At 37.6% G+C, this 25,849-nt stretch overlaps 1 protein-coding gene across 1 annotated transcript in view; it reads right to left on the bottom strand.

Moving 5' to 3' along the window:
* The window catches only part of NXPH2 (neurexophilin 2), a 42,424-nt gene extending 17,352 nt beyond the window's left edge, over window positions 1–25,072 (bottom strand). The window contains exon 1 of the mRNA XM_081346757.1: window positions 24,916–25,072. Coding sequence (XP_081202883.1) covers window positions 24,916–24,981 — 66 coding nt within the window. The 5' untranslated portion in view covers window positions 24,982–25,072. The remainder of the gene's footprint in view (window positions 1–24,915) is intronic.
* Window positions 25,073–25,849: the final 777 nt, after the last annotated feature.

The following is a 25,849-nucleotide window of genomic DNA, read 5'->3' on the forward strand; positions in this document are numbered from 1 at the left end:
AAAGAAATAATTAAAAATTATATGCATTTTGTATGCTTTTTTTTAAAAAAAAGAGCAACCAAACTAAGTGTTACTATCAGCACATTGAAAACATTTTCTATTTATCTTTTAAGAAGCGACAAGAAGAATCAAAAATTCTCATTTTTACTGAAATGCCAATCCACATACCAGTGCTTTAAGACTTCCCTGGATAGCACCCAAATTAGTTTTTTGGGGAGTTGCTGATTGAAACAAGCAAAGCCAGCATTTGTTTCCAAATGGCATCAGCTGACCACTCTTTACTGAGTTTTACCTTTTAATGTCCTCCATTCCTGAGTATTTCTTTAATACCCATGGATTTCATTTTACCTTTACTAAAATCAGTTCATTAAAATACTAATTTCAGATTGTAATTATATGTTGGTTAGCTCTGTTGGCTGAAAAACCTATAGTGCTGATAGCTGCCAAACTGCAAGTTCACAGATGTTTTACTCCCCAGGAGACACCACTGTGCTTAGAGGCAATCTTCAAAAAGATTTAGAAAATGGGCTTTTAAGAATAAACCAATTTTCAAGTGATTGTAATCAGAAGAATTGTGAGCAATAAGAAACTAACAAGAAATAAATATATTAAACTGATTTCTAAACTAAATGCCACCTAGCTTTAATTGTTTAAATTATATACACAGGTTGTCCTCGAGTTACGACCGCAATTGAGATTGTTATCGCTAAGTGACGCAGTTATAAAATGCAATGTCACATGACCACTTCACTTAGTAATTCAGGCCGTTTCAGTTGTTTTGGTAACCCAAGAAAAGCAGAAAATGGAGGGAATCCCAGGTAAGGAGCGGAGGTGTGCTCCAGGCAAATAAGGGAGGCCTGATGCAGATCACAATAAGGAGGGAAGAGTCTGCTGCGGTATAAATGCAGGGAGGCTGGGGAAGGAAGATTCAGGGTGCATATGAGTGTAGGAAGGCCCAGAAAGAAAGACACTGGTGTGTATGTATGTGTGATGGCTCCCTTGGACGCTGGCCTGGATGAGGAGGAAGAGCCAGCTGTGGGGAATCTGACAGAGACTATGGGGAGCACCAGGGAGACATGGAAGGCTCTGTGGCAGAATTGGATGGTCGAGGTAAAGACATGCTGGGAACATCGGAGGAATTTGACAGAGTGAGCAGCCGGAGAAGGCGCAGCTGTAGCCAGTTAGCGTGAATGACCAGCTGGTCGCAAAGGCTGGAGAAGAGGCTCAGCTTCAGCCAGTTAGCACAGAAGAGAAGGCGCCATCCCTGCCTGATCCCAGGTCATGCAGAGCTGAGTGGAGAGAGGCGCAAAGAAGATCAGCGAGGCTGCTTCTGAGGAGGCAGCCTCGCCACTCCTAATGAGGCACACTGGTCAATGCCTAATACCTCAGCATTTGGAATCTGGGGGTTGTCAGAGACTATCTTTCATAATCTATCTAACCGTGAATATTCTTGACACATTGCCCTGTTCTCACTGGGACCATGTTGCCATCATTGTGCCTTGAACCCACCGATGCAAAGTTGCCTTTGTTGTGTCTGGAACACATTGAAACTGTGCTTGCCTTGGCCATGCCTTGAACCCTGAGCATCATGGGGGCTGTTATCCTGCCAGTGCTCTTCCCATGCCTTAAGTCCATGTAGCGCTACCCCTGAAAGGCCGCTGGAGTCCAGGTTCTCCTGGCCTCACACTGGTCCCTCACTTAGACACCTCTGCTTGTGGTCAGTCTCTCTCAGAAAGCAGGTCATGTGCAGGGGAAGTATTCAGGTGGCTGGTCAGCTGCTGCTCTTCTTCTTCTTCTTCCTCTTCCTCTTCTCTCTCTCTCAAGCTTGCCTCACAGAAACCTCCCCTCTTCTATCTCCTTCTCTTGCCCCACAGAAGCTTCTCCTATCCCAGGGGTAGGTAAGCTCGGCTCTTTTATGACTCATGGTCAGCATAGCTGACTCAGGAATTCTGGGAGTTGAAGTCCATGAGTTACAAAAGAGCCAAGGTTGCCTACCCCTGTCCTATCCTATCCCCTTCTCTCCCTCAGGCTTGCCCCACAGAAACCTCTATCCTATCCCCTTCTCTCCCTCAGGCTTGCGTCACAGAAGCCTTCCCTATCCTATTCCCTTCTCTCCCTCAGACTTACCTCATAAAAGCCTCTCCCATTCCTCCCTATTTGTCTGCTCTCTCTGGCCCAACCTGGGCCTCAGCAGAGCCTTCCACTCCTCTCTGACCTCTTCTGACTCCTCCCCCAGGCATCTCCCACCACTCCCTCTTCAGCTCACCCTAACCCCGCTACATGCAGAACAGACTGTGGCTTAACTTGCCACCGTTGCCTTCACTATGTCCAGGTTGCTTGGAATGGACCTTAAATCACTGCTCACATGGAACTGGAACTTGAGGAATGACTACAGGGTTGGTTGTATGAAATAAACAGACTTACTAATCACTTGTGCTGTTTGTGTGTGAGCATGTGTGTTTGTATGTGTACCGGGAGAGGACAGTCTGTGAGTGTGAGCACAGGGAGGCTGTGAAAGACAGCACAGGTTGTGTGCATACTTGCGTACACGGGCATGGCGGCCCAGGAAGAAAGGAGTTGGTGGGTCTGTACATGTGTGCAAGCACAAGAAGGCCATTGAAGGAGGCCACAGCATGCATGCCAGTAAGGGGGAGAAAGGGGACCTAGCGTATGTGAGTGAAGAAAGCCTGGAAGGGTGGGGGGAAATTTACTTGAGTGGCTTATGATCTTCCGTGCTGGCTTACTCATTTATTTTCCTTTTGGGAAGCTGGCAGGGAAGGCTACAGATGGTGATCATGTGACCATGGGCTGCTGTAACCTGTCATAGGTGCAAACTAGTTGCCAAACATGCCAGAACTTTGAGGACAAAGTCATGTCCCTTAGTTCAGCATCGTTGTAACTTTGAACAGTCGCTGAAAGACTGATTATAACTCAAGAACTACCTCTGTCTAAATATATAGTTTTTATTTAAGATTTTTACATGACATTCGATCTTATTTACAGCAATTACAAACCAACATATTGCCTCTTTTCCTTCTCTAAGATTATGTCACATAATTCCTCTCTATCATATATTCAACACTTTTAGTCAACACATATAAAATCACCATTTCATTTTTTTCTATTTTCAGCAAAAAGTCCCTAAACGGTTTCCAGTACTAAAAGTATTTTTTGTTTTTTTCCAATGTTGTCATTTCTGCAAATTTTACTATCTTCACAATCCTTTCCTCCATTATCTATAACAGTCTTGTTTCAGTCACCATGTGCAAAAGCAATCTTCCATAATTCCAAATACTTTTGCTGTCTCTTTCTACCTTCCCTTATGTCTGCAGCTGAAATCAACTCATACCAAAATGTGAATCAATATGAAAAAACAATAAGCAATACTTGTTATTTTTAATTTAACCCTGAAAAAAATAGAGCACTTTTTAAACGGTGCAAATATAATCCCGGTTTATCAAAAGTTGAACTTTTCTGTAAGGCCTTTCTGTTTTCTCCATCTTCCCGAGAAAGACCCTGATCTTATTTCTTTTTAAAGGCAGGGTCAACGGAAAAAAAAAGAAAATTGTTCCATCAGGCTGACCAGACAAACAAAAATAGCTTGTGGAAATTATTCTTAAATGAGAATTGTAAAGTCCAGAGTAATTGAAAATTTTGGGGATTTTACGGTTAGAATTATGTGGATTATAGAAATAATGTAGATAAATGTTAGAGTAAGAATTTGATATATTTTTAGTTGTATCTTTTCCAAGGAAAGTTGAACTCATTTTTTTCTATTTTGTTTTCTTTATCCTCTTTCTTGTACTTTCACCTTTTTCTGAGCTTTTTTCTTTTTTCAAAACTTTTTTTTGATTTGTTTATTTTTTAAGATGGTATTCTTTTGAAAATCAATACAGGAATATACATATAAAAGAGAGTACCGTAATTTAAAATGCAGGTTGTCTGCATTGCATGAATTCTTTTGTCTAGTGATGGATCTCTTTTGCCTGGTGATGGAAGCTGTTTATACATACTCTATTTAATGTGAAAGATGTCTGTATGAAAAAAGCTATAATAATAATACAGCTTTTTTGCCATTTTATTTTCCTTTTGATTTTACCTTATCAACAGTGTAACTCCTGCATAATGTTAATGCAGTAAGAAAGACAAGAATCTGGAAATTGCCAGCTTCAACTATTATGCTGCAACATAACTATTTCCATTTCCTCCATATATGATGGGAATAGAGAGACAGACACGCACATGCACACATACAGAGACATACACATACTGTATCTATCAAGACAGTCATTTAGCCAGACTTCTAACTCGCTAGGGATCAAATCCAGGAATCATTGAAAAGAAGAGCAAAACCACTTATCTTAAAAGGCCAAAATACGTAGATAATGGGGAAGTTACAGGTATTTATAGTAATAAAGCCACGCATGCATTCATTTAATCACAAAAACAAAAGCAGAGAGAATATTTTATCAAATGGAATTAAATAGACCTGGCATATTTGCAAGTTAATTACCCCACTCTGCCTTTTTCTCACTTTTCTTCAAAATTTCTTATCTACTCTGAAATCTCAATCCATGCAGTAGACTTGGACTGACAAATATTAATTTTTATTTTGGACTTTTATCATTAATGAACAAATAAAGCAGTTTGGACACTGAAGTTTACATTATCTTCATCAATTTATGTCATGGCATAAACACCCTTTTTATGTCACCTGTATCAACGAAAGTAATTTGCATAATTATGTCATTTGCACAATGATATCATATTGCTTACTCCATTCTTTAATTTGGTAAATGACTCAAATCAATGAAAAAAACAGCATTATGCAAATGACATAACATTTATTGTGATCTCATATGTAATGATCAAAAACTAGTGGCCACAATTAAATCCTTTCACTTCACCAGAGGAGAACAGCACATTCCAGTAGCACTGAGGCTATGTCCAGCTAATGCTTGTGCACAAGTACTTTTTCCTGCCTATCTATCTATCCTGCCTATCCTTCCCTTTAGTCCTCTTAAAAACAACCAATCTAAATTATAAAAGGCTATATTCCAGATAGTCTCTTGCATTCCAAATATAGTATTAAAGAGGGAGGCAGAGCCATTAAAGGTCAAAACGTGGACCGATATCATTGGCTGACGTTACTGCTCTTTCCCTCAGGTTTGAGTTCTTTCCTTGTTGAGGACAATTACAAAATTCAGGATAACCTCACAAAAACTTTTCCAGGGAAGTGTTCCTAATGATAGGTTATGATCAGCATATTTAAACAACATTATCAAAGACCTTTATGCCCAACAGGACCAGTCTGCTTTACCTAAGAATATTTTCCCCAGTGGTCAAGCTTCTTTTTGCAACTAGTGAAATATTTGCCTCATTTCCAATTTCCATTGTGTATATTTCAGTGTTCATCCCACAGCAGTTTTGGAGGGCCAATGTAAAAAAATCCCCTATGAGCTAGAACAGGTGTCCCCAACCCCCAGTCCATGGACCAGTACTGGGCTGTGGCACGCCAGCAACCGGGCCACACAAACAAGCAAAACCCCATCCATGGGAATGCAGGCAGCACACAAAACCACGCCCCCTTCGGTCCGCGGAAAAACCTCTCTCCACGTAACCGGTCCCTGGTGGCCAAAAGGTTGGGAACCTCTGCTCTAGAAGAACTCTATGAGCTGCGTTATCACTCCTTACCTGATAAAATACGTGAGAAATTCTGGTTATATACATTTATCCTTGAATGTAAAGCTAATTTTTGTTATGCTGTCTGTAAAATTAGGCAGACTTTTATCATCCACTGATGATAACCCACCAAAATTGTAATATTTTATCTTGTTTTCTTTTTACTTTTTTATCTTTAATGTGCTTTTGTTAGTAATTCTGGTCAGACAATGAAAATATTCATTTCAGATTCATCAAGTATATGCATTTAGCAGGCACCTCTTTGTCTCAAATGATATGTTAATCAAGGGTTATGTCTTACTTCAAGGGCTGGAAAAAGGATAACAAAGAATGGTTGAAGCATAGAAAGGAAAGAAGGTAGATAATTTTTTAGCCCTTGCCTAGGCTCAAAGACAATCCTGAGTTCCAGGATGATTTGGAGGCTTGATTCTACCATGAAGCTAACCGGAAACCAAAGGATCCAAAATATGTGTCATACTCTAAGACAGGCTGTAAAACAAGCAGGAAAGAGATGCATATCAAAATTAGGTAAACTCTTTTAAGAGTAAAAACTGAATTGAAGGTAAGTAGCACTCAATGGGTCTTGACAAGCATGTAAGGCCAGTTGATACCACAAAAGTAATATTGAAACCCACAAAAAGTGCAGGATGGCTGGATCCTACCTCACTTGCCTTGTGGGGGATCTAGAATATGGATACTAGGGAATATTTGCAAAAGAGATCATAGTTTGAGTCATTCTACTACTCTCTTCTATACCATTTCAGCTCCCTGCCCCTGCTAAGCTATCTGCACAGCATATAAGAGGAAAGCTACATGAATAAATCATTCATTCATATAAGAGGAAAGCTACATGAATAAATCATTCATTCATTACATGAATGGTCATATTATGTTCATTTGTTAGTGTTTCTGAAGTTTTCTGCATATAAGAATATTCTGGCTATTTAATTTTAACATCTGACTCCTATTTGTTATGATAGCTATTCATTTTCAAAAGCAAGTATTCTTGTTTGTTTTTGTTTTTATCCCTCTTCCCATGTACCTTTCTCTTTCAATCTAGGAATAGAGGTTTACAATTATTTAATTAAAACCTGAAAGTTTACATCCTAGCTTTGATAGGCAGGAAGCTGAATAAATTCCAGAACTGCTGCAATTGTAACACATAAGAGATAATTAGGAAAGAAAGTATTACAGCCATCTGCCCCCTCTGAGAATATAACTAATGAACTTCTAACAGCTGCTGCCAAAAAATCAAGAGTACTATCACCACCCATTACTAGACAAAGCACAGCTGACAAGTTTGAAGTGACAGATCAGTCTACCCAAGGATTAAAATAACAAGCCCCAGAAGGTCTTTTAAAGATTTTGGAAGAGATTTCTATGCATTCTAACAGCATAGAGACTGCTGATTGTATCAGTTTGCAAAACAAATAGTCAAGAGATTTAACTTGCTTAAATCAAACTTAGTAATACTCTGATGAAATTTTAATACAGAGAGAAGGGTACCCTAAAACACCAAACCAGGTCCAACTTGATATGTTTCCTTATTGAAGAGTGTTGAACTGTCATACTTCATTCTGAATTTTTAGCTCACTTCACTAAACTATTAAGATTATTTTGAAGTTTATATCTGAGTTACTAAATGTTCTTTACATAAAGAATGAGTGAAAATTACCTTGAAACATACACCTAACTTTCATTATCTGGAAGAATTTGTCAAATTGATTAAATTGGATGCAATACAATATACAACTTAAAATGGCCATAACGTAAGGAGCAAAAATTAATAAAGAATGCAAATGATATATATATTTTGTGGTAATGGATGCTGAGTTCAATCTGGAGCAAAATGATACATATTGGTAACATGAAAAACATTAGAACATGAGAAAGAAACACAAGTAAACCGCTGTGTGTCACAAAACTGAAAACAACATGAAGTTAAAGTTAGATTCTTGTAAAATGATGTTATTAATCTGGTAGAAATTTATCTGAGATCTTTTTGGAAAGGCTCCATGAAAATGAGAGTGGATCATCGCAAATCAGAATAAAAAAATTCTTTCCATGGCACTATGACTTCTGCTCATTATGTACTCAATAATGTCAGCTGTATGAATAACATCCACGTCATTCCTATCTTGAATCAATATTTTTATATGTCTCTTAGTTCAGGGGTCCCCAACCCCTGGGCTATGGAGAGGTCTGTGGCCTCTTAGGAACAGGACTGCTTCATCTGCATATGCATGAGATAAAGGTTGTGCGTGCAACCATCTCCCTCCCCTTCCCAGTCTGTGGAAGACATTTTTTTCTTCTGAAACTGGTGCCTGGTGCCAGGAAGGTTGGGGGGCACTGTCTTAGTTGATGGGATGGGGATAATAATCTATGCTGGCTGGCAAGGTAGTCTCCAGATTAGCATCTTAGATGGTATAAATGTTTGAGCCTATTTAAAAAAAACTTGACTTGGGTGATATGGAATACTTTCACAAATCTGCTAAAATTAACTGACAATTATCAATTAGTAGGGAATCCTGCATATAATTTTGGCCTAAGGAAACCTGCAATTAGACTGTTCTCTCTTCCCCTTAAAAAGTGGCATGTAAAAGCTTTGGTTGACAAACCTACAATAGACAATGAAGGCCAAAAGGCAGGAAGATAAAGGTATAAGTTTAATTATGAACAAAACTTATACCACAAAACATGGCTTAATATCACCCAGGGCAGGCGTGCCCAACTCACAGCTCTGGGTCCCATGTGGCTCTGGGCAGCTAGTATTGCAGCCCCATAAGATTGTAAACTTTTAATATTTTATACATATACACACACAAACATTATATATTTTATATGGGATCCAAGATAATTTCTCTTCACTCATCAATGTAGCCCAGGCAAGCCAAAGAGTTGGACACCCATGAACTAGACTGTTACTGGTGCATATGAAAATAAAAATTTGTAAGTTGCTGATAAATGGTAATGAGGCTTATTAATGAATTAAGCAGGAGTTCTTCTTGAAAAAAATGTACAATGTTCTGAATAAAGAAGATCCATGGAAAAAAGTTATTCTACCAAGTGACATGAATGGATGGGAGGAAATAAGATGAATGAATACAGAAAAGATACTTGAAGGAATGAAGGAGAATGGTGCTTATTTGGCAAGTATCTTCTTATAAAAAGATCTGTTTCAAGTGTGTAGTTTAAGTACAAATCTATCCATGAATGCCTCTAGTAAAAGATTGCAGGTAAAAGCATGACTGAGTTTATTGCTTAGATGAAAAATGGTGAACAATAAAGGGCAATGAAAGGTTCTGAATGTAGAATAACATTATTTAATAAAAACTGAATTTTGGAAAAACAGATATAAAGTTGACAAGCAAAGACATATGTGAATAGACCCAGATATGGAGCTTGAAACCTTTAAGAAACAATGATTCAATAAGTTGGATTACAATTGAAGCAAGGGGGTCTTTGAAAGGGTGTTTTGGAGATCTGTAAGGGAGTGGTACGGTTAAAAAAAATGGCTGCAGATGGAAGTGATATAACTGGAAAAATCTTTAAAAAAAACATGGCTGCATGATTTACTTAAAGTGTACACAAAGAGTGCATCTGTCCACGGCAATTGGAAAAATACCATAACTATGTCCTTACAGAAAGTAAAAAGAAAAAAAACCACAAAAATGAATGGGAAATCTACATGGAGGTTTGTTAAATGTGCCTGAGGAGTTTGAGAAACTGAAAGGGTGTAAGAAATGACAGTGCACAAAATTTGGTAAATCCATTGGCACTGCCTTGTGCTGGAACATATAGATGTATAATCTGCACTTCAGCATGTCACTGAAAAATGTATGAGAAAAAATATATAGTATTGTATGTTAATTTAGAGAAAGTATATGATAACTTATATAAATGTGAATTATTAAAACTTTTTGTATTATGGAGTGAAAGGTTGGTTACTATTCATGAAAAACACTAGTAATACACACAACAAATAGATGGACTATATAGCCACTGCTTCCATATTGAATAAAGAATTTGATGCACTTTTATTTAATGTCTTTATGGGTTAATCTACATGGAATGCTTGTGGTGATGGCAGATGTGTTTTGTACATGTTCTGATGATAAAAGGTATCCTCCATATACCGGTATATCACTACTAATCCTATAACTCGCCTTCCATAAATGTGAACTGCTTAAAGTGCCCTTGTAATAATTTACTTTATTACTTCATCACAATAAACTGAATTAACTCTGAATGGCAACAGGGGCCGGAACCAGACAGGAACTATTTTGATGGTTTGTATTTACACATCTCAAAGATAGTATAACTGCCATGCTGTGCTAATAGGAAAAGATAAATAAATAAATTAGTCACCCAGATGGTGACTATTCCAAGATCATGCTGTAATTTACACTATATTTGTCATTTTCTTTGTCTTCTTTGTGGCATAGTAGAACAAAAGTATACAATCTATTTAATATTTTGCATACTTATAATTTTAACTGTAACCTACCTAGAGTTGCTTTTTGGAATGAAATGGGTGCATCTAAATTTAATAAATAAAATAAGCTATAATTCTGCTTTTATTCAGGGCTGTTCAGCAACCTGCCAATCCTTTTCTAGGGGCCCACAGTACAGTGTGATGTGTTTGAATGCTTAATAAATTTATGATATATCTTCAAAATAATTTGATTTATTTAAGTGAGCTAACATGTACATATATACTGTTATGTTTCAGCCCCAATAAAGTAAATGTACATATACTAATTCAGATGATGCTGAGTACCTAAGAGATTTTAAGCAGTTAATATATTGCATGATGCAATGGGAAATATGATTCTGAAAATTAATGCATCCAGTGCTAAGGTTTTTTATGTCTGAGAAGGTAAATGGAGTGATCAATTGCAATTTATGTATCACTAGCAAACATTACAAGTAGATTTGTGAATCTTGGTGAAATGTTTACAAAAGATAAAAATATTAGAAGGAAAATGTTAAGATATGCATAGTTAAATATAAGAATATACTTCTGCCCATTTTGTTATATTAAAGTGAGAGTTTGATATGTCAAGAGAAAAAGGAAAGTTGAAAGCAGTTGGATTAAATTACTAAAATATGTCTGGTAAAATAAGAAAAAGGTCAGAATGAACGGGTGAGAAATGAATGTGAAATGAATACAAAGGTCTGTGGAAGTCATGGTTGGATGGAGTTGATGGGATCCTCCAAAAGAGCAACGTAAAAGAGCAAAGTGGTGGAAGCAAGATGTATGCATAGAGTTTGTAAGAGTAGATATATAGAGAGTGAATAGTACAGTGAACATTGTTGGTTTAAACTAGATCTATCTATCTATCTATCTATCTATCTATCTATCTATCTATCTATCTATCTATCATCTATCTCTTCTCCCTAAATTACTTTAATTTCTGACCTTTCTAAGCAACTTGTTGCTTTTTTAACATACTTCCAGTTACTTATCTTTTTTAGCATAGCTTCCTCAATGTACTGTTGGGTCAGAGCTATGGACTCTGTGTGTTGTTTTCTTACTAATACAGGGCATCATAACTTCAGGCTGAGGTACGGGGAACTGAAGACAATTCCTACAAATGTGGAGCTGACAATTGTGGCAAAGACCAAGGAACCTTTCCAGATAAGGAGAGGACAGATGATCATCCACCTTCGCTCCAGGCAGCTGCTCCTTACGAAGAGACTGAAGCCGTGGTTTTCTAAGGTGTAATAGTACCGTATGTGGGGATGATCTTGAGGGACAAGAGGAAGAGATGCTACCTAGAAAATAATCAGACAAGATAGGAAGAGTCTTCAGTAGCTTAATGGTCAGAGGAATAAACTTTGGAACAACTTCCCCTGATGGATCAGGCAGCTAAAAGTATTGGCAGGAGAGTTATACCTTCAGATTTGCAAGACCTCCCAGGTAAACCCGATAAGAAATACATCCAGATGAGTTAATTGTACTTTACCAAAAGGTTGCATTAATTGCATCTTGCAAGTTTGAAGGCACAAATCTCCTACCATCACTTTTAGCTATCTGAGGCTCTTTTCTAAGTTTCTTCCTCTGACCATTAAGCCACCGGAGTTCCACATTTCTTGTCTGAGCATTTCCTAAGCAGCTCTAGCAACTTTGTAGGCTCTCTTCCTCTTATCACATGCCATATTCTTACATAACATTAAAAGCAGGTTTTAGTGCTGGAAGAAGATGGGATCAGCTACCTTGCTTGCAACTGTGGGAGAGACTTTTAAAGGACAACTATGTTCACAAACCTCACTTTTTAGTCACATTTGGAAATTGCATATTAGCTATTCGAAAGCTATTAGAGAACCTTGGAATGACAAGTTTGAAAAGTTGTTAACTGAGTAAGTTTATGTTCAGTTCTGAACAAAAGAACAGTTACAGGTTTATGAATTTAAAGAATTTAAAATAAACAGAAAAAGCTAAATAAGATTCTGTTCCATGAAAGTTATAAAAGAATTAAGGGTCCAGATGAATTTGAAATATTGACTTTTGCAATATGCTTTTGGAATCAACTATAAAAAAATAAAGTTTCTCATGGGACTTATTTTAGTTATCCTGGTAATAGCAAGTCATAAAAGAAAAATGTTTTTAGATATTGGGCTATAGAAGGGACAAAAAGTTTTAAGAAAAAAGCATACAAAACATGCTCTAATATTGGGATTTATATAATGATACAAAATGTTGTAACATGAGAAATATTAAATGAAATCTTTGAAGAATGGAGCCAGAAGTTAGTAACTACAGTATGAACACTGCCAGTATCAATGTTTGCTTCTAGGCGTTGACATTGTCTAAAATATGTTTATGTAGGAATGACAAATGGGAAACAAATTTTATCTGATAAGATAGAGAAAATGCAGAATGTGAAATAACAAATGATAGACCAAGGAACTGATTTGGAAAAGGATGCTTTATTGTATTTATAGTAAAAACTTGCTGAAATTTTAAAATTAAAAGGGGAATACAAATGACACACCCAAGAAAATGACCTGAAAGTTATAATAAGATGGTGTATTCTATCATATATTATACACAGGGAAACATCTGTTCTCAATAGCTTTGTGCAACAATTAAATCTTGACAGATTTTCCAGAGACCACCAGAACATGTACGTTTATAAAACAATTTGACTAGAACATTTTACTAATAGCTGCCATGACTTTGGACTTGTCTTTCACCTAAGGAATCTTTGAATCTGGGTTAACAATGTAGAGTAATGTTAAAATTCTTTTTCAAATCTACATATGCTGTTTGTGCTATTTGGTTATCACATTTAGTTAAAAATGGAGAATATCCATGTAAATGAAACAGTTTCTCTCTAAATTTAGTATTTTGTAGACTGAAGGTATCCACTTAGATAAATTCTCTACTTTATACTGTACTCTTGGAATGTATGAGAGACATCAGTAGATACTGTAAAATACCAGTTATGAAATTGACAAAATGAATTTTGCATAATTTAATTTAATTTAATTTAATAATTTGATTTCTATACCGCCCTTCTCCCGAAGGACTCAGGGCGGTGAACAGGGCAATACACAATAAAGATCAAATACAAAAATTAAAATTTGCAGCATGTTTACTCTTTGGGCTATTTGCAGATTCTCTGATGACTCTACCTCAATATTAAAAGTTCCCTTCTTTTCTCCGTTCACATATTAATGGATTGTTTCTACAAAAAGACATGAAGTAATTAACTACACCAGCTCCTTTCCTCGTTTTCCATTCTCTCTAGGCCTTCTTACATTTATCAATTTTCTACTGATGATTTTATAAACCAAACCTCTAGAGAACCAAACTGATTAGTCAATCCGTAGTACTACACTCTGCAGAATTTGAACCAGCCATTAATGAAACTAGGAATGATTATTATTTCTTTTACAAACCATTTTTCCCTAATAAAGGTATTTTTTTTATTTTTCGTTCTCTAAACTGCACATTTTTATATCAATTTTTAGTATTTTTAATTCCTATCTCTATATTTCAATTTCACTTACTGCAAACTAGTTCCCAACTACACTATTTTAGTATGAACAGAATTCTGAGGCAGAATTCACATCTGTTTAGGAATATGCAATGCAAGATATAGTGTGTTATAATACTCAAATTAATTTCAATGTTGTCATATTATCAGTATTTTTGTAATTATTATTAGTCTTGTTCTGGACTGCTACCATGTTTCCCTGTAAATAAGACTGGGTCATATTAACTTTTGCTCCAAAAGACGCATTACGGCTTATTTTCTGGTTAGGTCTTATTTTGGGGAAAATACGGTACTAAATGCGTCCGTCTGGCTGATGATCTTAACTAGGGCTTATTTTGGAGTTGGGGTTTATATTATGAGTGTCCTGAAAAATCATGCTAGGGCTTATTTTCCAGTTGGATCTTATTTTCGGGGAAACACAGTGTATAGTCCAATTAAGCTTCTAACACAATTTACACAATACCTTTCTCATAAACAGTAGCAATTAAATGTACTATCTCTAAGACTGCTTTTGTGTGGTGTGTGTGTGTGCATGCCTTCAAGTAAGTGTTGACTCCTGGCAACTGTCTGGGCCTATCCCTGTAGGTTTTTTGGTTTTTTTGGCAGGATTTTTGGAGTGGTTGCCATTGCCTTATTTGTAAGTCTGAGAGAGGGTGACTGGCACAAGGTCACCCAGCGGAGTCAGTTTTTAGTGTAGTGCCTTAACTACTATACCAAACATTTAGTTTTTAAGTAACAGTCAATTCATGGGTCACAATATTTTCACTGAATGAGTATTTTCTTATTGCAGGATAGAGTAATTTAGTTTTTTAAAAGCCAACTGAGCCTTGGTGGAGCAGTGGGCTAATGCCTCCTTAAGTAACACCAGCTGCCTGCAATTAGTGCAGGTTCGCATCCCACCAGGCTCAAGGTTGACTCAGCCTTCCATCCTTCCCAGGTAGGTAAAATGAGGACCCAGATTGTTGGGGGCAATAAGCTGACTTTGTAATAATGCCGCTTAATAAGCAGGTATATACATAGAATGAAGGCTATTGCTAAGCACATTGTGCTTTAGATTGTAAGCCGCCCTGAGTCTTCGGAGAAGGGCGGGATATAAATGGGATTAAAAAAAATTGAAAAAAGAAAAAAAGTAGCTATATCTCATTCTTGTTTTGATCCCTACTTCTTTATTATATAAGACACAAACATTAGAAAATAAAAACGTTTATATTGTTCAATATTAAAAGAAAAAAGTGTAGAGCAGAAATTGCCAAATTGTATATCAAATATTTTAAGTAAGTTGGTTTTTTAGTTGCAGAACAGGGCTCTTTTTGAAGTTTACAGCTGGCAACTTTGGAATGTTGAAATACTTAAAAGTAATTGCATTCTGTTTTATAGGGAGGCAACCTTCCCACTCAAAGTGTGACTCCTCTGCTTGAATAGGCACCAGAATGTCAAAATTTGAAAAAAAAGTACTTCCATCTGCTGCAACAGAGGTTGCTTTAAATAACAAGAATTTAGAGGGAACGCTAGGAGAAAAGTACAATACACAGCACCCATTATTTATGAATAGAATTAATAAAGTTCCCATTTACTGTTGCATGGGTAACAACAATATCTATAATATACCATTTTATCATTCATTCATTCATTCATTCATTCATTCATTCATTCATTTCTACAACTTGCTATCTCAAATGCATGACTGGGTCACTAATAATAAATAAAAAACAAGATAAAGACTTTACAACAAAATAATAACATATATAACAGGCAAGATTAAAAAAACCTATCAGCTTAACTATCATGTTATGCGCTCAACCACACATCCTGGGCCCAGGTGCAATAACACAACCAGGTCTTATGACTTTATGGAAAGGTCGGGCATGTTGGAGGGATGAAGCTTTCCAGAGGGCCAGTGTCATGAGAAAAAATGCACTCCTCCTGGGACCTGCCAAATGACAATCCCTAATAGATGGGACCCAGAACATGCCTCACCTCTGTAAAATAGGATGAGTAGGTGGAAAGGGATGATCCTACAGGTAACCTGGCCCCATACCAAGTTCTGCAAGATAAATATTTTGTGGTTTCAGTATTTAACTCCTACATACTTTGGAATAATTTGTTGGGTTTTTTTTTAAAAAAAAGAATCTGATTTAATAATAATAAAAGACTGTAAAAGTCTTTCAGCAGGAACTTTTTGTGGAAGATGGAAAAGGATTTATGCACTGATGGAATACCGTCATGGAACGTGGAGCTGAAAGAGGGGTGGTGGTGGATGTTGGCAGTAACACTGCAGTTTCCCAGAAAGAGGCAGCACATTCCTAAGAGGAGGCCAAGACAAGAGAATGCACAGGCCTGAACTAGGCTCAAGGTTGACTCAGCCTTCCATCCTTCCGAGGTAGGTAAAATGAGGACCCGGATTGTTGGGGGCAATAAGCTGACTTTGTAATAATGCTGCTGGGGGGGGGGCGCAAAAGCCCTAATAAGCAGGCATATACATAGAATGAAGGCTATTGCTAAGCACGTTTGATTTGTGCTTAGATTGTAAGCCGCCCTGAGTCTTCGGAGAAGGGCGGGATATAAATGGGATTAAAATAAATAAAAAAATAAAAATAAAATAGAGGGACGAGGGAGGAAAAGGTTCAGAATAGCCACATTCTAGAATCTCTCAGGGTATCTCTATTAAGTTTAAAGGTTATAGCTTTAGTCTGGCAAGACTCTTATTAGGTGTAAGCAAATAAAGAATTCGACTTGATTGGGTCTTACTATGTCATCTTTGGGCTAAGGCCTCACTGTCAGGTTGTGGAACCTGTTAGTTAACAAAAAGAATTCCAGGCAATGCTCTAGTGATAGAAAATTGGCTTCATTCAAGTGATTTCAAGAGGGGGATTTGGAGTATATCTGTGGTTGTAAGTATAAGTGAGCTGCCAAGCATCTCAGTTTTGATCACATGACCACGAGGACACTGCAACGTAGGTAACTTTGATCACAGGTGGTAAGTCCATTTTTACAGCATCATTGTAATTTCTAATGGTTGCTTCTAAATCGAAGCCTTCCTATAGACAATGATAGGTCATACCACATTTTTTACTGCAGAGTGCTGAACCTTTTGCTAAGCATTCCATTTTTGTGCATTCTCAATTTCCATCGTAGCCTGCTTATCATATTCAGCAAACTAACGTTCAACTACATGAAAAATATTATATACTCCAAGCTTATTTATTTTATCGCATGTTTTATCATAAACTTCTATAAACGAACAAACATACAGAAAACAGCTTCCCACTTATTCAATGTTCTGCTGACCAGCAAAAATTCAGCTCCACGTATCTCCTGCTTGACATAGAAGTCACACTACATTTACGAAATATTGCTCACTATAATTTCTTGTACAATTTGTCAGCATTATCCCAAACACCTCTCAAACACATTTAATAAACTAATCCCCATACACATTTTGCATTTTTATTACTTTTCACCTTATATAAGAGGTCAGTAATAGCATTTTTCCAACTGTCATGCAGAAATGTACTCTACACAGAGACATTTACTGTATTTATTGACTTAATTCATATGGCTGCCCATCTAACAACAGTGAGTCTGAGTGGGTACAAAAAAGCTTCAGGAGTTATAAACGAACAGATGACATACTTTTCCATAAATTTACATCTATTTTAAAACATTTCTCTAGTTATACTGTCTCCATCCATACCATTATCATTTTTCAGCATTCCCTAGCATTTATTACTTTATTTTTATTTATTTTTTATCTTAGCACTAACATTTGTAGCATTCATTCTACTTTTGACATATTATTAAAATTCTCATACAAATCTCTAAAATTGTCCTTTCATCACTTTCTCACTTCAGTTTCATCCCAGATCTTTTCATCTTTTCTTATTTTTAATTCCATTCAGTCTTCTGGAGTTTCTTTTAGTATTTGTTTTTCCTTCCTCCCTCTCCTAAACTTCTGATCACCCTTGTATCCTGCTCTAAATACTGTAACTCAGTTTTTTACCATAAATAACCTAATCATGCCTTTGCATCCATTTATTTAATATTTGTATTAAAGAAAGACTTAGAACCTTTCCCCTAAAATAATCACCAATCACCATTCTCCTTTATTCTTGGGTCATCAAATAATCCAATGACTTTTTCTGTATTCTCTGAATTCATTTCTACCCATCCATTCTTGTTATCTCAGTTTTCCCTCTGGATTGCATTCATACAAAATCTTGCAACATCCCTATCCCGTAAAAAAAAACCCCACCACTTGCCCCTAACTCTTTTTCATCACTCACTGGAGCTCAACATGCAACTATCACCACCATACAAATTTCTACTTTCACACAGTACTGCAAAAGTCTGACATGCATTTTAAGCTTCCACTCATAATTAAACTTACAGTTCCCTACATACAGTATATAGGTAGTCCTCAACTTACAACTGTTCACTTAGTGACTGTTCGAAGCATTGAAAAAAATGCCTTATGACTTTTGTTCACACTTATTATCGCTGCAGCATCCCCATGGTAACGTCATTTAGATCTGGATGTTTGATAATTTACTCACATTCATGACGGTTGCAGTGACCCGGGGTCATGTGATCCCCTTTTGCGACCTTCCGACAAGCAAAGTAAATGAGAAACCAGATTCACTTAAAAACCATGTTACTAATTCAACAATTGCAGTGATTCACTTAACAAATATGGTAAGAAAAGTTGTAAAATGGGGTAAAACTCACCTAACAAGTTTCTCACTTAACAACATAAATATTGGGCTCAATTGTGTTCATACGTTCGCCTGGTGCGCCAGTTACAGCCCTATCTGGACCGAGATGCGCTACGCACAGTCACCCATGCGCTCGTGACCTCCCGGCTAGACTACTGCAATGCTCTCTACATGGGGCTGCCCCTGAGGACCACTCGGAGGCTTCAGCTGGTGCAGAATGCAGCCGCGCGAGTTGTGATGGGAGTCTCCCGATACTCCCATGTAACACCTCTTCTCCGTGAGCTGCATTGGCTTCCAGTTACCCTCCGGGTGAGATTCAAGGTGCTGGTGATGACCTATAAAGCCCTAAATGGCATGGGCCCGGATTATCTAAGGGAGCACCTGCTGCCAGCGTCAATTTCCCATCGTCCTGTGCGCTCCCACAGGGAGGGCCTCCTCAGGGTACCGCTGGTCAAGGATTGCCGATGGGCGATCCACAGGGGGAGGGCGTTTTCTGTGGGCGCGCCTGCCCTATGGAATCAACTGCCAACGGAACTCCGGACTGCCCCCGACCTTCGTTCATTTCGTCGGGACCTAAAAACCTGGCTCTTTGAGCTATCTGGTCTGGACTGAGGGGTTTAATGTTTTTAAATTGTGATTTAATTTTTGCGGCTAGACTTAATTTATTTTAATTTATTTTAATTTTATATTGGATTGTTTTTAAATTTTGCCTTGTAAACCGCCCTGAGTCCTTTGGGAATAGGGCGGTATATAAACTGAATAAATAAATAAATAAATAAATAAATAAATAAATAAATAAATAAGTTAAGGACTGCCTGTATTTGTCAATTGCAATGAAGACAAGGCTGCCTCATATAACTCTGTTAGATCCTTCCCTTTTTTCTTAGTTTCACCAAAAACAAACACCATCACAAAATCTGATTTTCTTTCTTTCATTTCTTTCTTTTTGCTCTTTTCCATAGTTTTCCTGTTTTTCAAGTTGAAATCATTGATGTGCCATAGAGGGGTAATGTGGGTGGTGATTAAGGAGTTGGAGCCAATATTTACAATCTATGGAAAAATAGTGTTTAGTATGTTTTATATGGGATTGTGGTTGTATGCTTTCTTACATATAGGCACTTCCACATCTTTAACCAGTTTGCAGTTTTTCACTTTTTCAGAAGTGTGTCTAAAGCAGTTTACATGAGGATGCCAGTTATATGCAGGAAAAGTGTGCTTGTCTTCCAATTTCTTCAATCCCAATTTCCCATATAATTTTGGAGTTTATTTAAAAAAAAACATTGTAGCCTGTCTGACATCTCCAGACATGATTTGTTGCAAGAAGAAGAAGGGCTTCAGGTCTAACTAACCCATAATTTAAAGATTTTACTATGTGTGCCCCCCAGCTACAGATCAGTAGTTGTTGCTGGTGCTGGCAAAGACCAGTTTGATAATTTCTCTTCTGAAAGACTTGATTTGGTGAGTAAGGGGAATATTCATCAGAGTCTTCTTCTACCTTAAAGAATTCTTCCAGACAGCTAATGACACTGTAAATTATATTTTCATGAAAGTTCTGACTTTATTCTAGTTTGTAAGGCTGCCCTCCCACCATCATATCTGTCAAGGATTCTCTGTATAGTACTATTTTTTTTCCTTTTAGTAGTCAGGATTTCTTTTTAATACTATCAAGAGTAATAAAAGATACAATTTCTCTCTGTCTTCTAGAGTGTTGACTTTTTATTGTAAATAATGTATGGTTGGCAAACATCTACATATTTGTCATAGTGCCATTAAATCAGTAAGGAGGAGAAATCAGGCCTACAAATGAAGATGTTAGACAGCAATGTTCACTTAGTATCGGCACAATTGGATTTGACTAAACTTGTGACCGAAAGAATGGGAGATAAAAGCCTCTTTCTATGATTTCTAAGGAAGAATGTTAGAAATCCTCTTTTTTTGCATCTTGTTTGTCGTTGAAATATTTTAGCTCTTTCATACAAGACAAACACCACATTCCGTTAGCGTTGTAGAAACATTAACAGTGTCATTCCTATCTGGGGAATAACTGGGGAAGATAATTGCAGATTATTACAACACAGAAGAGCTGTGTGTAGTCAGGGAACAAGAAGAAATAGCAACAGACTAAGAAAAATGACTAGGAATAGAAAACTGCTTTTTGGATTCTCGTATATAGTAATTGCCAAATTCTATTTTAAATACCAGTTCCTTCTAATTCTTCACAATATCTTTAGAATATTAACACCTCAGAAGTGATTAATAACCCAAATATTTTGTCCATATTTAGGTAACACTTTCTTCATATTCTATTTTAAAATGTTCTTAACACTGGGCTAATCTTTTGTATGTGAGACATCTAATTTTCCTTTTATAAAATGGTGTTTTTTGCATGAATGTCTGGATATATTTGTGTATGGATAAGAAATACTTGAATAATAAAGCAGCCTAGACTACATTTACAAGACAAGTGATATTTTTTTAAACCAATCTTGGGCATCCATTTCTTTCTGCTTTTAAATCAAAACTGAAACACAAATAGTTCTTACTTACAAAATATCCAATACAATATAAATGAGAGCAGTAAATAGCATATTTATTATGTTAATATGTTTACAGAGCCTCCTTCCCTTCCCACTGCAGAAAAAGACTTAAAGAAAAGTAATACTTATTTCCAAATTACATTTGTATCTTATAGAGGTATCAGCAATTCCATGAAGAACATATAAGTTTCTTTTTCACAGCTTTATGATTTAAAAAGTGCTAGTGGACCTACATTACAGTATAATGAACTGCATTCATTGTAACTGTGTTGATATTCATTTTTTATAACAAAATATACTTTCAACAGAAAAATCAAGAAATACCATATAATGTTGTTCTTTGCCATTTTAAAAAAAACAGAAACCTTATTTAAAGTTCATTTTGTAATATTACGTTTTCCTGAAATAAGCACTTGTATATTTTTTAATTTGTAAATACAATAAGTAGAAAAATGGGATACTAGGAAAATGATGTTTCTTAAGAAAATGATAACATGATTCAATTTTAACAGCTCTTCCTTGAGGAATGGGTCATAAAATTTTCCTCTATAAGACATTTTCCTGTAGATAGTGACTTCAATTCTCTTGCTCCTGTGTACTAGTTATTAACATGGCACTGAATAATTTGTTACAATAGAAAACGTAATGACTATTAATATTAGATTTAAAAAATAGAAATCACTGACATTAATTCTGGACAAACCTTCTCTTTCTGTCACTATTTAGGTGATAGCTAGGTGTTTATTGACTGGACATGGTATTATTGTTTAAACATATATTGACTACTATATTAGCAAATGGTAATTTATATGGAAAAAATAGTTTTTTGGTGGCGATCCATAGCATACAGGAAAAATGCAAAATATACAATTTTATTTTTCCATGCAATTTGTAGCATGTTTTACTGTCTACTTTAAGTACACCCTCTGTGTTTTAAACATATCAACATAATATGATGCAATTTTAAAAAAAGTTTTCTTTGTTTTACTACCAGAGCTAATGTTCAGTAAGGCATCACAAGACTGCCATTTAATTGTGGTAAAAATCATTCATAAAAATACATATACTGTGTAAACTTCACTGCTATTTGCTAAACAAAGGATAGTGCAGATGTAATTACTTGCCAGAAGAAACAGACTGCTTTATTTACAAGGCAAAAAAGGATCCTGAATCATTGTAAGTTTTTTTTAAAAAACCAGGGTATGTTAAATCAGCAATCAAGACTGCAAACTTAAATAGAATGCACAAACTAAAATGGGATTCTGATTTGTTCTACTGACCATAAAATACTACATTCAACTATTCTATTTTTAATTCTGTACTTAAGATTACTAATAGAAGTCTTAATCATATTTATAAAATAAGTTTCAGTTTACTATTTAAATAGAATTTCTTTCATTAAGGTAATGTGCAGGCTATTTTCTATTTTTCTATTTGCCAGTTTTCACAATATGTTTCACAATATGTCAATGTTTGGAAGACATTTAATCATTGAAAAGTCTGAAAAAAGTGCATTGTTTTAATATAGTTGTCAAAATCTATGCAATATTATTACCTGACAATACTATTTTCACTATATTCAAAGATATCTAATATTACTACAGCTAACTCATGGAAGACTTGTTCAGAATAACATAATCCTACATTCATTTACTTGGGACTAGATCTACTACAGAGTTTATTTGAACTTAATTCCTAATGCATATGTAGGATTGAATGAGAACTGATTAAAGTAAAGTGCTCAAGAAAAGGGGGCTCCTCAGTAAGATTAAAATTACCTCAACATAAAAATGAACTACCGTAGTTCTAATCAATAGTTTATACATATTACCATCTGAAGACAGTTTTCTCTATTTTAAATGTCTTGGTCCTTCAAAGTACCATTCATATACTAGGCAAAAGATACAAAGCAGTAAAATATTATTGCTTCAATCATATGTGAAATAAAACCAATGCCCGCTGGAAATTTTAATCAGTCTCTAATGTATACTGGATTTTTTGCAGGGAAATTTCAGTGAAGCATTTTCTTGCTTCATTCACTATTTCCCATTCATATTCTTAACCACTATGTGATGTTTAGCTGGAAACTATTCTAAGCATATGCCCAGGTTTTATTGGTTTTTTTTAAAAGGAAACCACTGTGAAAGAAAGTATGTGCCTTATCGCAAGGCTGCAGCTTTGCATTTCATTGCTCTGATAAAACACCAAAGCAAAAGAAAGAAAAAGACCCACAATCTTACAAGACCAGCAGAGTCTTAGAAAAGGATTAGAATTTGAAATAAGCTTTTTTAAAAACTAATCAATCAACTCCTACTGTAATATTAGAATCAGCTCTTAAGAAGGCTATTTAATCCCTTCAAGGTTTATTACATATTCCATTATTGACTACAGTAACACAAATTCTCATACACATACCATTTCAGGTTGCATACAACTGGGATGAAAATAAAACTTTGCACCCTGCTGTGTGCAAGCAAGTTAACATTTCCCTGAAAAGGGACACTGATTCTTTTTAAAGCAAAAGATTTAATTGCAATATAACTTTTTAATGCTTTTCTTTAGGAAACAGGGGATATTTCAGTGCTTTTTCTTCTTTTCATACACTATGCCATATATTTAACATCCAAAGTTTTTTTTAAAATTTATTCTCTAAAGTACAATGTTACAACTACCTTCAGGACCCTATACTTAGTCATAAAGCTTTTTTCCTTTATTTTAGTCTACAATCCTGTTTACTTCGCCCCAACCCTTTAGCCTTACTGGGCTGTAAAAAAAAATGCTTTACTTCTACCTAAACCTGCTTCTTAAAAGCACTAAATCCAAATTAAACTCAGTCACATCATTATAAATATACATTGCACCCATTTGCATGAGTAACCATTATAGGAGGGTGTTTTAACATCTGAACAATTAACTAAAATCAAATTTATAATAAATCTTATATCAAAGTAAACAATATCTGTAATCAGTTATTTCTAGGCTGAACTTCAAAAAGTCGACTGATCTTCACTCCTTAAGATTCTTCTATAATGAAGTGTTTTATATATGAAAGCTTTTCAAAATTTTCCTTCATAAATCACCAAACGCCCAGATTTCCTGTACTACACATCACCACAGAGCCCTCCTGTGCAGAAAAGAGGTTTTGTCACTACGGATCATTCACTCAAGAAATAAACTCTTTTTTTTTAAATCAATCTGTGCAATGGGCGAAGAAAATCGCAAGTTCCTGCCTAGGAAACCATTACTTATGGAGATAATTGGTGTGGGGGAAAAAAAAGTTGCCAATCTCCCAGCAAAGTTTCTAAATCCTGGTTCCAGTGACAGTTCGTTCAGTGGCGAATGCTCCATTTTTAAACCTTCAGACCCGAACTCAAGACGACTCGGAGGTCGGACCAACGCAGGGGCTTCTCCGGGGTACCCAGTGCAAACGTGGAAGCCCCCCCACCCCGTTTGTCTCCTTCAAAAGCCAGCGCTTCCCTCGGAGGAAGGCGGCGAGGGCTGCCCAGGATTTCGCCTCGCCGCAGCCTCAGGAAACCCACCGGCCGGTTCCCGAACTGAACAGCCCGCAGTATTCAGAGACGGAAGAAAGTTTTCCACCCCGGGCTCGCACCACCACCACCACCACCACCCCGCCGCACTCGCCCCGCTCCCTCACTGCCAGGGAAAGGGCGGGAGATCAGAAAGAGCCGGGCAGGCACGACCCCATTCTCCCGGCCAAGCCCCCTCGCCTTAACACTCAAACCAGACGGGTAGGAAAACTTAAGGCGGAACGCCTAAACTCGCCTCAAGCGGCAAGGAAAGGGGGAAAAAAAAGACGGCGGCGGCGGCACGCTCCCTCCCTCCCTCCCTCCCACCTACCCACCCCGCAAAATCCGGACGCGACCGCCAAGGAGCCTCTGCAGAGGCTGCCGAAACGAAGGAAGGAAGGAAGGAAGAGGAGAGAGGAGAGAGAGTCACCCCCAGGCAAAGCGGACTTACGAGCGGGAGGAAGAAACTCTGCGCCACCACAACGAGAGGGAAAGGCTGCCGCAGGTGCACCATCATCCTGGCTCCGGAGTCTTTTTTTTTTTTAAGAGAGGCGTCCTTTGCCTGGGCTGTGGCTCATCTCCACTTCGGAAGGCAGGGCGGAGCGCAGGGACATGCCGCGCGCCCGCTTCGGGAGCCTGCCCCGCACGCGCGCCCGCTCGCCCGCCCGCCCTCAGAGCGAGGGAAGAGACGCTGGAGCGGACGATTTGAGCGAGCGGGGGGGGGGGGGCGGCCGGACGGCCGACCAGAAAAAGAACACCACACCCCCACCCCAAGCGATCGTCTGTCGAGCTCGCTCTTCCACCGCAGTCAGGCGGCGCTGGGGTGCGACTTTCTTTCGCGCTGGCGTCCCTGGAGGGGGCGGGCGGGCGGGCTGGGGAATGGGAGAGAGGCAGAGCTAGGAAAGACGCGGCGTGCAAGGTTGTCTCGATTATAAACGCGAAAGCTTGGGAAGAGCGCTGGGGGAGGCAGGCGAGGGCGGGAGGGAAGGGGATTCGCGCGCAAATGCCGCGGTGAGCGTCGAGCGACTCCGTAGTCTCTCTCTCTCTCTCTCTCTCTCTCTCTCTCTCTCTCACACACACACACACACACACACACACACACACACACACGGGTAGGCAACCTCGGCTCTTTTATGACTCATGGACTTCAACTCCCAGAATTCCCGAGCCAGCCAAGCTGGCTCAGGAATTCTGGGAGTTGAAGTCCATGAGTCATAAAAGAGCCGAGGTTGCCTACCCCTGCTCTCTCAGATGAAAGGGGGAGGGCAGGTTGCCTTGTTCGTCCTTGGTGGGAAAATGCAGCGAGGAACCAGAACTGGGTCTGACTGGTCCAGCTTGGGCCCGTGCTTTGGAAGCGGAGCTTGGGCGTGAGGAAGCTTGGCTCC

The sequence above is a fragment of the Vipera berus genome (assembly GCF_964194415.1).
Source record: "Vipera berus genome assembly, chromosome: 1".
NCBI lineage: Eukaryota > Metazoa > Chordata > Lepidosauria > Squamata > Viperidae > Vipera > Vipera berus.